Below are 14,736 nucleotides of genomic sequence, written 5' to 3' on the forward strand. Positions count from 1 at the left end.
ATGCTTGAAATACAATAAAAAAGGAAGGAGAAATAGATGATTTATCTTACTCTTAATACGTAGTTTTTCAAGATTTAAGATCGATATGTAGAAGTTTTACTAACTTATAAATAAGCTCGTATCAGGTGTGATGAAATCCGCTGATTCTAATGAAAGCGACGGTTGAAATTGTGCACTATAGGTTGTATTAGTAGGGGTCTGGAAATAGGACCCGGTCCTTCTCTACAAATTGGACCGCACTTATTTACGTTTGTTATTTCTGGTGGAATCCTGCGGAGCATTAAGGCAGCGCTGGATATAACTGATCCCTATCAGTCTACTGAACGTTCAGATAGAGAGACTTACATGCCAAATTCTTGGCGGGTTTGTCTCGCTTCGCCGAGAGTTCCCGCAGAACTCGGCGTCGAGAGCCTCGTGGCGCTTACCTCACCGTCTATCAGGTGATTTCATCAGATTCCCTCAAGTTTGGCTTCCGTTCATTGCCCCACAACTCCTGACATCACGTTCTCTCGTGGCTTGGACAACGTGCTTGACGCTCCCTGGGAATCGAAAGAGCAAGTAACGAGAAAGATAAATTCAGTTATCACTTGCTTCTATCGAAGAGATTTCTCGGCGCCAACATCTGTTTCGAAACGTCGAGTTAAAGAGAAGTTGATATGTTCTTTAATAACAGTTTCAGGTAAAGATTGAAAACAAATATCTTTCATGAAATTATCGATTTTTTTCGAAAAATACCAACGGACAAAAACATTATATTGACACTTTTTTGCGGTAATTTGAAATAGCTGAAAAAAACATTATATTATCTAATGCCACTTTGAGATGGCCAGAAATAATGCGTGGTTACAGACATTATACTGGCATTTTTCGTCTACTTTTAATTGTCCAAAACACTTTATTGGCACTTTGCATGGCACTTTTACACGGCCCAAAACAATTTAACTGTTTTTTTCGGTACTTTTAGATGGCGAAAAATATTATATTGACACTTCTTTTATGATAATTTTAGTTACTCAAGAAACATTATATTAACATTTTGTCTTGCAGTACTTTGGAATGATAAAAAGCCCTTTTATTGTTTTACCGTTTATTTATAAACTGTACTGTAAAAAAATTTTGAAAGATTGATTTTGAGTGAGCGTGTGAGATTGTGTAATACAAGAAAAATACACACAGTTCGTTTACAATTTCGTGCAAGGCTACACGAGGGCTATCTGCGCTAACCATCTCTAATTTAGCAGTGTAAGACTAGAGGGAAGGTAGCTAGTCGTCACCACCCACCGCCAACTCTTGGGCTACTCTTTTACCAACGTATACTGGGATTGACCGTCACATTATAACGCCCCCACGGCAGAAATTGCGAACATATTTGGTGTGACGGGGATTCGAACCTGCGACCCTCGGGTTACGAGTCGAGTGCCTTATCAACCTGGTTATGCCGGGCCATACACACAGTTAAGTTACTCTAAAAATTTGTAATTTCAAAGGATTTCATTCTCGAAAATAGATATTAAAAACAAAGACATGGGTAATGGCTCTTCAGAATTTGAAGGTAAGGTTTAACATCGGAACAAGGAAAGGCACATAATGATTTTCCTCTAAATGGTGGTACCTCTGAGGTTTTGTATCTAGTCAATATGATGCATAATGACGAATCCCGGTAGGTAACACAACCGTGAAAATCTAATTATCAAAATAATAAGTGCATGATTTCACTTGTTGCAGAAAAAGACAAAAAAACCGCCTGTGAGGCCCTCACATGGCCAGATGATTAAGGCACTCGACCCGTAATCTGAGGGTAGCGGGTTCGAATCCCCATCCCTACAAACATGATCGCCCTTTCAGCCGTAGGGGCGTTATAATGTGACGGTCAATCCCAGTATACGTTGGTAAAAGAGTAGCCCAAGAGTTGGCGGTGGGTGGTGATGACTAGCTGTCTTCCCTCCAGTTTTACACTCCTAAATTATGGACGGTTAGTGCAGATAGCCCTCGTGTAGCTTTGCGCGAAATTCAAACCAAACCTGCCTGTGAGATTTTGATTATAAAAAAGAGAACACAGTTAAAACTGAAAGGCTGTTTTCAGACACGTGTATAATTGTCACTTTCTGTGGGTGATACATTATTGAAATTCCTGCTGTTGCTAATCGCTTTGTAGGAATGTTGTTTTGAACCAAAATGTGTTGTAACTACCCTTTACTATGAATTACCTTGTCATTAAAAAAAATTATAAAAGTGTAGTTTTGGATAAAGAAAGTACAAACATCAAAATTACGATAATTACTTTTTATTCTAGACAAATGTGAAGCAAAAACTAAATATAAAGTGAAATGGCCGGTTGAACTATAATATTTACATTTTATACCTTGTGTTTCTAGTGGTAACAGCTGATAGGTTGATTGTTTCTACACGGAAAACTAGCTGTGTGTTTGTGTGTACTTTCAGTGATCAACAATGCGACAATGTCTAAACATTCCAAAAGAGAATAAATTTTGAAACGTTGGAAACTTATAAATGGTTTGTTTGTTTGTAATTAAGCATAAAGCTACACAATAGGTATCGGAACCCTGATTTTTGCATTGTAAGTCTGCAAATATACCGCTGTGCCACTGGATGGGGGGGGGGGGCTATGAATGGTTAGAACTTGCATGGCCAGGTGGTTAGGGTGCTTGTCTTTTAATTTAAAGGTCGTGGGTTCGAATCTCTGTCACACCAAACATACTCTCCCTGTCAACGGTGGGACGTTACAATGTTACGGCCAATTCCACTATTCGTTGGTAGTACAAAAGTGGTAGTGGGCTGTGATGACTAGCTGCCTTTAAACTAGTCTTACACTGCTAAATTAGGGACGACTAGCGCTGTTATCCCTCGTGTAGTTTTACGCGAAATTAAAAACAAACAAACAAACGAATGGATAAGCGCATAGTGCACATTTCGTGATGTCAATCTGAGCGGGTTTCTAAAGGTGACAAAGACACTCGCAGTAAGTTTCTGCTCAGAAAAACACGCGTGGGTGAAGGACTTGTCGAACCCGTGTTCTCTCACGATGAATAACAATGAGAACATTGTGCATGCCCATGGACCGCACAGTTTAAACGCCAATTATCTGCCCGACAAGATGCCCAACATAGAAATATATAAAAATTCGCATAGACACAAACGCACGTGTATATAGCAACTTCCGTTACCAAATGAACGACAAAGTGTTACACTTCTGTATATTAGGGTAAGGAAAATGAATCAAAGGCAAAAATTATGGATAAGGAAAGTAGTGTAGAACAGACTTAACTGGTAAGTCTGCAGTTTGTCACGTTCTTCAAAAAGTTGAAAAAAACCGTACAAAACTAACGTGCGTGTGCTAATCGCTCTGTAGGAATACTGTTTGGAATGTTGTGCAATTGTCCTGTACTTTCACTACCTTGTTGTTGAAAAATTAGGGACGGTTAGCGCAGATAGCCCTCGTGTAGCTTTGCGCGAAACTCAAAACAAACATAAAAATAAGGTTCAAAACAAAATAAAACAATATAAATCAAAATAATAATAATAATAAATAATAACAGGACGAAGAACATTACCAACATTTACAATCAATCAAGTTTCAAAAATACAACTACGTAGGCCTATCATCGCCATTAATACGGACAAAAATGAAGATAAAAATCTACAACTAATTAACTATGAGATAAAACACACGTTTAAAAATAGCTAAATAATCAACTAGCATTTCTTGAACACGTTTTACTGTAATGTCTACATAATACAAATGGTTTGAAAACAGACACCACATGGCGCTCTAAGTATTCAAACTCTTTCCCTAATTTAAGGATCAGTAAAATTTATATTTTAAATTTCTTTCGTGTTTTGCTAGAAGATCGCTGTTATATTTGAAATACAGTCTAAGAAAGATGTATCTCAGAACTGCTGGTATGGATATTAACATTTTTATTGAAAAGCAGAGAACAATGTTTCGACCTTTATAGGTCATCTTCAGGTTAACAAAGAAAATGTTTGCAACTCTTTTACTTGCTTATAGCCAGGTGATTAAGACGCTCGACTCGTAATCTGAGGGTCACGTGTTTGAATACCCGTCACACCAAACACTGTCACGCTCTCCACAATCCTGTACCCGTTTATACTCTCGTCTCTAAGGCACGTGCCCGGCAATGATCAGTTGCAAACTCTTTGTTAACCTGAAGATGGCCTAGGAAGGTCGAAAAGTTGTTCTCTGGTTATAAATAAACGTGTTAATATCCATACCAGCCGTTCTGGTTTGGTTTGGTTTGAATTTCGCACGAAGCGACACGAGGGCTATCTGCGCTAGCCGTCCCTAATTTAGCAGTGTAAGACTAGAGGGAGGGCAGCTAGTCATCACTACCCACCGCCAAACATGCTCGCCCTTTCAGCCGTGGGGGCGTTATAATGTTACGGCCAATCGCACTATTCGTTGGTAAAAGAGTAGCCCAAGAGTTGGCGGTGGGTGGTGATGACTAGCTGCCTTCCCTCCAGTCTTACACTGCTAAATTAGGGACGGCTAGCACAAATAGCCCTCGAGTAGCTTTGTGCGAACTTCAAAAACAAACAAACAATCTTACCTAAATATTAGCTTCCCGTTCTTAGGAGTAGATAGTGTGTTTTTTGTTGCTTTTTGTTCCAGGGAGAATTTGGGAATGTAGCATCATGAAAGGGAAGACTGCTCATTAGCCGAAAGTACGTTCTGCAAATCTATATACATAACCCTTTTTGATCCCATCTCTGTGAAATACCATCCTCCCCTCCATGTTCGTTATGCATCACTGCTTCTAAGTGAAAACTTCTGTTGAAAACGAACCAGTATTTACAACTCTCTGGTCACCTATGATCTTGTCTGATCCTCACCTCCCACATACACACAGTGGTCTCCACACAGAAAGTAAAATGTCATACCAAATGCCCTTCCACGTATTGATATACAGCAATACCAGTTTAGACCCTTTTAAATAAATAGGTTTCAGTTTCCTTCTGAAATGTCAATGAGTTACTTCACTTACACGTCACTGTTTTAAAAGCAGACAAACAACACTATCTACTGGTTCTTCTCATCTTTCCTGTAACCGTCACCATAAATTACCTACTCCTATACCAAGCATGGCCAGGTGGTTAAGGCATTCGACTCGTAATCTGAGAGTCACGGATTCGAATCTTTGTCACACCAAACATGCTCGGCCTTTCAGCCGTGGGGGCGTTATAATGTGACAGTAAAGTCCACTATTCGTTAGTAAAAGAGTAACCCATAAATTGGCGGTGGGTGGTGATGACTTGCTGCCTTTCCTCTAGTTTTACACTACTAAATTAGGGACGGCTAGCGCAGATAGTTCTCGTGCAGTTTTACGCTAAATTCAAAACGAATAAACATACTTCTGTATGTAGGCATATTAGAATGGAATGCATTGCAGATATGAAAAGCAGTGTAAAAGAAACTTGCGTATATATGTTTGCTTACTAGATATACAACTGAAAATTGCCTTAAAAGATAATAAAAGACACACCTATCTTTGTTTCAAGCAACACTGCTATATTAATATGAATAATTTGGCGAGGGTAAGGATGTGATTAACATGATATTATTTCGTAAAAAAAAAAATTAGCCAGAACAATAAACACATATGAAATAAAAAAAATTAATCTATTATTTCCTAAACTGGAAGCACTCTGTGGCTTTTCTTTAACACAATAGTTGTTCGGAGCATTCATTTAGGCTTAGATGAGGTAATTTTTTAAAATGACTTTTTCGTAAAAGAAACCTTTTAGATAAGAATACTAACTTTCTGGCTGCTGCTTCCTGTGATAAAAAACATCGTATTTAACATTCTGAAGTAAGGAAGCACCAACACTGAACAGAGCCAAAGAGAAAATTTGAAGCGAAAACAACACATCCGGCGACAGTTAAATCACGCCCTAGACAAAATATCACCCTGTTTTATGAGCTTGACGATAGGGCGTGATCGTCTACAGGGGGATGTGGGCTATCAGGCTTCTGGCGTTGATATTTTAGCTAACTGGCTCCAGAGAAACATGTTTAGAGTGCAATTTAAAGAGGTACAAACGCTGTAATATGTGACAGACCTACTGAGCGTTTTAACCATGGATACATATCTCATGGCATTTGGCAAGATGATGCGGACCATTATTCCTAGGTGGCAATGTTCCGCCCTGGTTACTCAAGGCGGCTTTTTACATCTTAACTACTATTTGTCTCTGATATCTATTTTCTTGAACTCTGTGATATTTCTCCACCTCCAAATTTTGACATAAACGACCTAAAAGTTTTTTTTTTTTCACGGAATAGTTTGGAGAAAAAAAACACGCTAATACCCTATTAGCGAGTGAGCTGGACGTTTTGGAGGTGGAGATATAATGTCCAACGTCTTTGTAGGTTAATGTATACTCCTATGTCTGGGAGATGTTTGTGAAAATAATTTAGAGAAGGAGATGTAAAACTGTTGAAGTGATTAGGGAAGTGACGTTTATTACACTTACAAAAGTTCAATATACGAATGATCATAAACAGTTCATGAGGTTTTTATGTGTTTTTAAATACTAGGCTCGTAACTGTCACAAACCAATATTGATCACTTATAAGTTATCTGTATTTTATAGGTAAAAACAAAGTAGTTTATAAAATGTTTAATTTACACATGACCAAATTCCTCATGCTTAATAGTGGCTACCTTAAACGACTTTTTTTTTACCTCTAAGATTGTTTTGGAATAGTAATATTTCATTAACCCTGTAACCACCAGGATGTGGTTCTTAAAGTATATCTGGAGATAAGATATGAATGAATATGAAACATGGATCAATGGATTAAACGTGTAGTTAATTTGGTCACGTTAAAGTTGTGTGATACTACTGTTATAAGCTAATGGCAGAAAACTCGTTAAAACATTATTACATTTTAAGCAAGATGCATTGTCTTTATCAAACACTAAATCCAGTTTCAAAAGGTTAAATAGTTTAGTTACCTAGCAGCGTTACACAAACTTTTTGCTTCCAAAGTGCTTTTTAGTTAACATTTTTCATAAAAGGTGTATGTAAAAACAAAACCACAACTGATACATCAGTGACCCCAAATGTCTAATTTCTTAACCCTAAAACCCAACGAGGAAATAAAGTTAAATTGCTCTCAAAAATTATTTTTTGGGGCCAGTTCGCTAAAAAGAATTTTAAAAGACAAAAAAAACTGAGAATTATTGGTTTCGTTCAAATATCTCTCTGCACGTTTGAAGACGAAGACGAGATAGAAGTATTCCCATTACGTAATAATCATTATATCAAAGATTTGAAGACAATTTGATTAAGATAAACAGAATTAAAGTTTATGAACAGACTGTGCAAGAAAAGAAATCCGTAATACTTAACTTAATGTATTTTTAATTAATTATTCACAAAAAACATAAACTTATATATATTTTTCCACTGAAGTGGTAGTCATGAAAATGAACAGTAATGCTTCTCAAACTGTTTCAATAACTATAAATATCTTCAAGTTTCAACTGCCACCTAGAATACGTTTATTTTGTTACAAATTAAGTCGATATTTGATTAACCTTAACCAAAAAATCCAGCTGACAATTTTCAAGGTGTGGCTCTGTCGGGTTTGTTACTAAATACAACTACATGAATTTATTCATTACCGCAAGTGAATTTAAATTTATCTCCTAAATCATGCAGATTGTGCAAGAACAAAAAAGAAAATTCTCAACTACTTGAGTTAATATTTATTAACAAAATAAAACCATGTTTTATTAATTATCCACAAAACTATCTACTACTAATTAAGGAACTCGAACGCACACATATTTTTAAATTTTACGCTTCATTATAAGGAATTCATTAAAAAAACAACTGTACTAACCCTAATAATTTGTGCATCGTGTTATCCACTCGTCTGCGCAATAAGTTACCCCTGCACGCTATTTTCGTGCTTGGAATAATCTTAAGCATTCCAACCTTGTCTTGTTAAGCCTTTAATTTATATATTCTAGCGCGTGGTATGGTGAAGTCAAGTTTCAAAGGGTTGGATCATTACCATTTCATAGTTCAAATGAAACTAGGCTTAGCAAGAGTCTGTCATAAGCGGACTTTCTTGTAAACATCAAGGGTTTTAGAGTCAAGAAATTTAATTTTGTAAAATAAGCTAGTAATCACTAGGTGTATTTGTAAACGAATTCTTCCTCCTCCAGTGGGTTTGCGGACTTCCAAAGCTAACATCCGGGTTTCGATTAATCGCTGTGGAGAATGTGCAGGTAACCTATTGTTAGTTTCGAGTTTAAACAACGAAACGTTTACAACTTGTTCAGGAAGAAAATGGGCTTTAAAATCTAGTTTAAATCTATGGTTGAATTTTGTAATTTTTTTTCGTTGTTATCTTGACTTTTGTAATGATTAGTTATATGTTGATCAGTACAAAGCTACAGAAGAGGCAATCTGTGCTGTGCCTGCCAAGGGTATCTAAACCAAAATTTTAGCATTAGAAGACTCTATATTTACCATTAAGCCACTAAGGAGGCTGCTTATAATGATTTGATTTTATAATATTATTTATTTTCATATCTAAGTTCAAAAGTTTCAGATGTGATTGTTATTTGACATTGACTTCGTTGATTTTGAATTTCGCGCAAACCTACACGAGGGCTATCTGCGCTAGCCGTCCATAATTTAGCAGTGTAAGACAAGAGGGAAGACAGCTAGTCATCACCACCCATCGCTAACTCTTGGACTACTCTTTTTACAAAAGAATATCGGGGTTAACCGTCACAATATAACGCCCCCACGGCTGAAAGAGCGAGCATGTTTGGTGCGACGGGGATTCAAAACTGCGATTCTCAGATTACGAGTCGAGTACCTTAACCACCAGGCCATGATTTATTTGACATATAAGTGTTTGTTTGCATTATTTTACTTCACGAGTTCGTTGTTTATTGTTAGAAGTAAAAACAGGAACACAGCAGTACGTCTGTAGGCTTGCAACTTCAAAACCGTGGTTCGATACCCGTGATGGGCAGAACACAGTGTAACCCTTTGTGTAGATTTTTCCTTAACAAGAAACACACGTATGCTTACAGCTTGTAACTTACAAACGAGCTTCGTCAATCAAAAACTCATTTGTTTTTTAGCGCAATTTGTAGAAAGTTATACATCACGATTTTAGATCTATGGTTTAATAGCGTCTTTGTTATCTGGCCTCAGCAGATAGCACAGCCACACTGTGCTATAAGAAAACACATACACACACACACATACCTCTTTGTTATCAGTTGACCTTAACAATCCCTAAGTTAAAAATATTACATGTTAGCCAATAAAAACAATCCTGATATACAGGATATGTAATCAGTTGACATTAAGAATCCCTAAGTTAAAAATATTCTATATTAACCAATAAAAAATGAAAAAATCTTCATGACAATACACATGAGAGCTTCGCTTTTCTATTTCTAAATTCAGGGTAAACGTAAAATATAATGTACAACATTTTCATGTACATTTTTGTTCTATTTTTTTATAGGTGGCGAACAACAACCTTCTGCAGTATCCAGTCTTGATTGCTTGTCTCTAATCGTGGAAAGCATCAGTCCCACTTCCGGTAGCCTTATCAACACCGTCACTATGGAAACGGATCGTCCCGTGTAGCAGAGAAAATTCAGATTGCTTGGTTGTATTTTAAAGTATTTACGATATTGGACTTACCAACCAAAAAAAATGCGCTATTAGGCTCAATAAAAAAAAAATTGTTTTGGTTGTTTTAGAAATTACCAATCTTAAAAAGTATCCTATTCGGCTCCTTTAGGAGCGACGGTTGGACTTAGCTTCCTTCTGTTTTTATTAATGGGCTCACATTGTCCCATACATTGTGGGATTTTTTTGTTATTTTTTTTCAGACATTCGTAGAATAAGATTTTTTTTTTTCAACGACGAATGCCTTTGTAAAGTAGGCTGAAAATTCTTCATCCGTATAATGGGAAATACATTTTTTTCAAATGGAACGGAATGATCTCAGTAGTGTCCTGGTGAAATTTGAAAAGTAATATCGTTCTTCAATTCGATGCGCGGAAGATTTTGTTGCAGCCATTGTCTGCGCAGTCACATGACATTTAATGGACGTATTATTAAAGATTGACGTATGTGAACTTGCAATGGAGAAGATTACAAAAAAATAGTGTGTGGTTTTATTTTGTATTGTGACATTCGCTAATTAATCGTGCATACTTAGATGTGTTTTAAATTTACCTTTCATAATTTAATATTTTCTTAAGACAGCTGGAAAGAATTAAGTGTCATATGTGGACAAAAATAAGCACGAAATCTGAACAACACGAGATTAAATGTTACCTCAATTAACTAAGAAACTAAAAGCAAAATCATTTCATTTCTTAAATAATTACACGACTCCAGTAACATGTTTTCAGCCCAGAATTTTTGCTATTAGAAACTATTCATGACGATCCAAGCAATAAGTGAATTGAGGAAATCTAAATGTTGTTTTACACGCTTCGTTATTTTTCCTTTTTTGTTACTTTTAGTTGTGACGATACATAGGGAAAAATTTCCCTTTGTTCTACACGGTTACATGGTGTTCCTTTCGATGGAGCCAACGGGCAGTTTAATATTTGCTTGATATATCTGTCACATTGGAGCTAATCTTTGTAAATAAACCTACTTGAACAACTTTTGTTATTTAAACATAACAAGGACACGAAATTTTATATCCCCTACCCCCCGCTTTTCTTTTTCTGACGTCCTTTACACGTGGTAGTTTATCAAGTGTCTTCTATATTCTATAGTAAAGTCATAACGAATAGAGACCAAACTGGTGTTTTATGAAATATTTTAGTATCATTTTGTGTACAACAATGCTCAATAGAAGTGCAATAAACCTTTTTATTCAGTGTTTCTTGTGAGGTTTATGAATACGATAATTTTTCATATTACGAAAGCCTTGGACCGGTAATAGTTTGATATTCATCCACCAGGTTTTACAACTTCGAGTTGAAATATGAGTCACATTTACGACTCTACTTCTAGTAAAATACTCAGGGTATCCACGTGACAAAGGACACGATTAAATATTAAGAGGCTTCAATGGAGCAAGTTGAAAAAATAACAAGAAAGCGATTAAAATAAGGTCTACAATTTTCTTCAAAAATCAATGATTTATGGAAATGACTACATATTACCATGATATATATATATAACATTCATTCTCTAGTTATTGAGGAAAAGTAGTCCCTTAAGAACATTCCAAATACAAACTCATAATAAACAGTATAAAAATTGTAACATTACACTAACTTTGTTTTTAAACTTCCACACAAAATCTACAGGTCTAATACATGTATTGAAAGTAAATATTCATGCACAAAGATATGTCTGTGGCCTTACTCTAGAAACTGAGTTTCGATACCCATGGTTAAACGAGCACCGATAGTTCCTTGTGTAAACTTCCGCTTAAAAAAAAAAAAAAAGAAACAAACAAAAATATTAGTGTTTATACTAGACGCTTGGCATGTGACATAGTGAAAACATAACGCAAGTAACGTATGTACGATTTTATTAGTTTTGTATTTAGTCGTTACGAAAGATATAGACGTTAAAATTCTTTGATTGGTTTATTTCATTTCAGATCTTTACCTCGTAAGTAAATATGTTGTTTGTAACATAATTGTTTCGTTTCTGAATAGCGCTCGACTCGTAATCTGAGGGTCGCGAATCCGAATCTTCGTCACACCAAACATGCTCGCTTTATAAGCCGTGGGAGCGTTATAATGTAACAGTCAATACCACTATTTGTTGGTAAATAGTAGCCCAATAGTTGGCGGTGAGTGGTGATGATTAGCTACCTTCCCTCTAGTCTTAGACTGCTAAATTAGGCACAGCTAGCGCAGATAGCCCTAGTGTAGCTTTCCGCGATATTCAACAAACAAACAAACGTTCTTGAATGAGAAAAGTGAAAACTATTTTATGTAACTGTTTTACGTATTAATTCAAGAAACTTTTTCTGGGATTATTTTCACGTTTTTTTATAAGAGATAAGCTGTAAATTTTAGTGGAATTGTACTATTAGCTGTGAACTTTAACTTGAAGAAGACCTAATAATCACAGATCTAATAAGGTGTGACACTTCCTTGGTCTGTGTGATCTCAAAGAAGCTACAACCGACATCTCTTGTAATTCTTCGTTACAGAAGTTCAAGTAATTGATGACAATGGTCTAATATTTCAAATTAACTATATCGCTTTAACATAAAAATATTCTATATCGTTTAGTTCTGGACCAGCGATTCCACTTGTTGTTATTATTGCTTTCAAACCAAACATGGCGCGATTTATGGTAGAAGGCATTACTCCACAGAGACGACACATTATAATGCATACTAGAATACTCCGACGTGGTCCTTATAAACATGTCTTTTTTTTTTTATGATATACCGTCATCTCTAAGAATTTTTATGTGCAGGTAAATTTTTGATAATTGATACGTCGTCAATTCAGTAAACATAACGCGGCCAACGCCATCACTAAAAAGGTGGGATGACATAACCAAAAAGTAAGTTGTGCGCGCGCTTATCCTGGACCCACTTTTCACTATATTTTATATGTTGTTAGACGCGCGTATCGGTAGACTCAAGAAATAGAACACTTTAAGCAGTTTTATGATTTAACGAATATTCTAATGTCAGACAGATAGACACATTAAACCTGAAAAAGCCGCAAAGGTGAAACGTTAGTGGAAATAAAAACATATTCTTTTGTACTTATCTGGAGTATAAAGATCGTTCTCGCTTACCTTTTTTCACTATACCCGTTGAGACTAGAGAAGGAAGCTTTCGTTCTTCTAAGTTATTAACAACCAATTATCTAGATCTCAATGTTAACAGGCTTTAACTCCAGACCAAGATTCAATGTTAACAGGCTTAGCTTCAGACCAAGATTCAATATTATCAGATTTAATCTAGACCAAGATTCAATTTCATCAGGTTTAGCTCCAGACCAAGATTCAATGTTAACAGGCTTAGCGTCAGACCAAGATTCAATGTTATCAGGTTTAGCTCCAGACCAAGATTCAATGTTAACAGGCTTAGCGTCAGACCAAGATTCAATTTCATCAGGTTTAGCTCCAGACCAAGATTCAATGTTAACAAGCTTAGCGTCAGGCCAAGATTCAATGTTATCAGGTTTAGTCCAGACCAAGATTCAATGTTATCAGTTTTAGTCCAGACCAAGATTCAATGCCATCAGGTTTAGCTCCAGACCATGATTCAATGTTAACAGACTTAGCGTCAGACCAAGATTCAATATTATCAGATTTAGTCCAGACCAAGGTTCAATGCCATCAGGTTTAGCTCCAGACCATGATTCAATGTTAACAGACTTAGCGTCAGACCAAGATTCATATTATCAGATTTAGTCCAGACCAAGGTTCAATGTTAACAGGCTTAGCTCCAGACTAAGTTTAAATGTTAACAGGCTTAGCGCCAAACCAAACGGTGACTCTCATTCTTAAGGTGATGTTTGGGTGGCTAATATCGCCCATCAAAGAGACTTTTATAAAGAGCATGCTCCACAGCCCTCACAGATGGTGCTCGCTTACTTGATTATATGGGATCCAATAAAGTCATTGTATCTTGTAAATATAATTTCCGTAATATGTTTCATAGTTGTGTCAAGTGAAAAATCCAAAAGCACGTTCACCCATTTTGAATGTTTGTAAACTGCTGTAGTGTTAGGTTGTTGTTGTTTTTTGTTGTCATTAATAGTGATAAGCATAGTTCATTGTGATGGCTATGTATGTAGTAAGACTCTTTCACATATTAACACTTCAAACAGCCTATAATCTTATTCTCATCAAATTCGTGTAATTTATGATATTTTGTAGGCTTACACTTTTTGACACTACAAATTTAACCACGTGATATATGTCTGTATTCATGTTTACTGGATTACTTTGTAGGGCACGTTGGATGGAACATAACTCATGACAAATGTTCTCTCATACTTTTTAAGGCATGTGGAGCGGAACATGTCACATGATAAGTGTTTTCCCATATATTTTTAAGGCACGTTAAGTGGAACATTTCACATTGCAAGTGTTCTCCCATATTTTCGTAAGGCATGTTGAGTGAAATGTATCACAAGTGTTCTCCCAAACTATTGTAAGTCATAGTGAGTGGAACATGTCACATGATAAGTGTTGTCCCACATTTTAAGGCATGTTAAAACTTGCACGATACCAGTTTTGATATGTGATTCAGATGCCATTAATAATATGAATAATGTACGAATGAAATATTATTTAAGTCTAATAAAAATTCCTCTCTATAATTTACTAGTTTGTTAATAGTAATGGACAAAAAAAAAAATTCAGCCCAGCCACTCAAGCAGTAGCCGTCTTTACTTTTGAAACGATAGATTAGATGGAAGAGAGCTGGCCCATACCAACATCCGCCAATTGTTGAATTACTTTTGTCTGACCGAATAGTTGAATTTGACAGTTTCCCTTATCACTCACTAACGGCCCCTGAAGTATGGAGCACTCATTAATGATATTATTAATTTTTGAAGCAATGGTGTACGAGCGCTGGAGTCACGAAGCCGCACCCTGGCGCACCAAACATCAGTCCACCACGCATGGTCCATTCAGTTATAGGTGACTTACATCATTTTTGGTATTTTTCTCAAACACCGTGCAGTTTAGTTTTAC

The 14,736-nt window shown here is 36.2% G+C and overlaps 1 protein-coding gene across 2 annotated transcripts in view; it reads left to right on the plus strand.

Moving 5' to 3' along the window:
* LOC143239192 (myogenic-determination protein-like) overlaps positions 1-10,927 on the plus strand; it is a 49,431-nt gene extending 38,504 nt beyond the window's left edge. For both annotated transcript variants that reach the window (XM_076480066.1, XM_076480065.1), the window contains exon 4: positions 9,545-10,927. In XM_076480066.1, the coding sequence (XP_076336181.1) occupies positions 9,545-9,669 (125 nt within the window). In that variant the 3' untranslated portion in view covers positions 9,670-10,927. The remainder of the gene's footprint in view (positions 1-9,544) is intronic.
* The last annotated feature ends 3,809 nt before the right edge of the window (positions 10,928-14,736 follow it).

This window comes from Tachypleus tridentatus, chromosome 13 (assembly GCF_004210375.1).
Source record: "Tachypleus tridentatus isolate NWPU-2018 chromosome 13, ASM421037v1, whole genome shotgun sequence".
Lineage (NCBI taxonomy): Eukaryota > Metazoa > Arthropoda > Merostomata > Xiphosura > Limulidae > Tachypleus > Tachypleus tridentatus.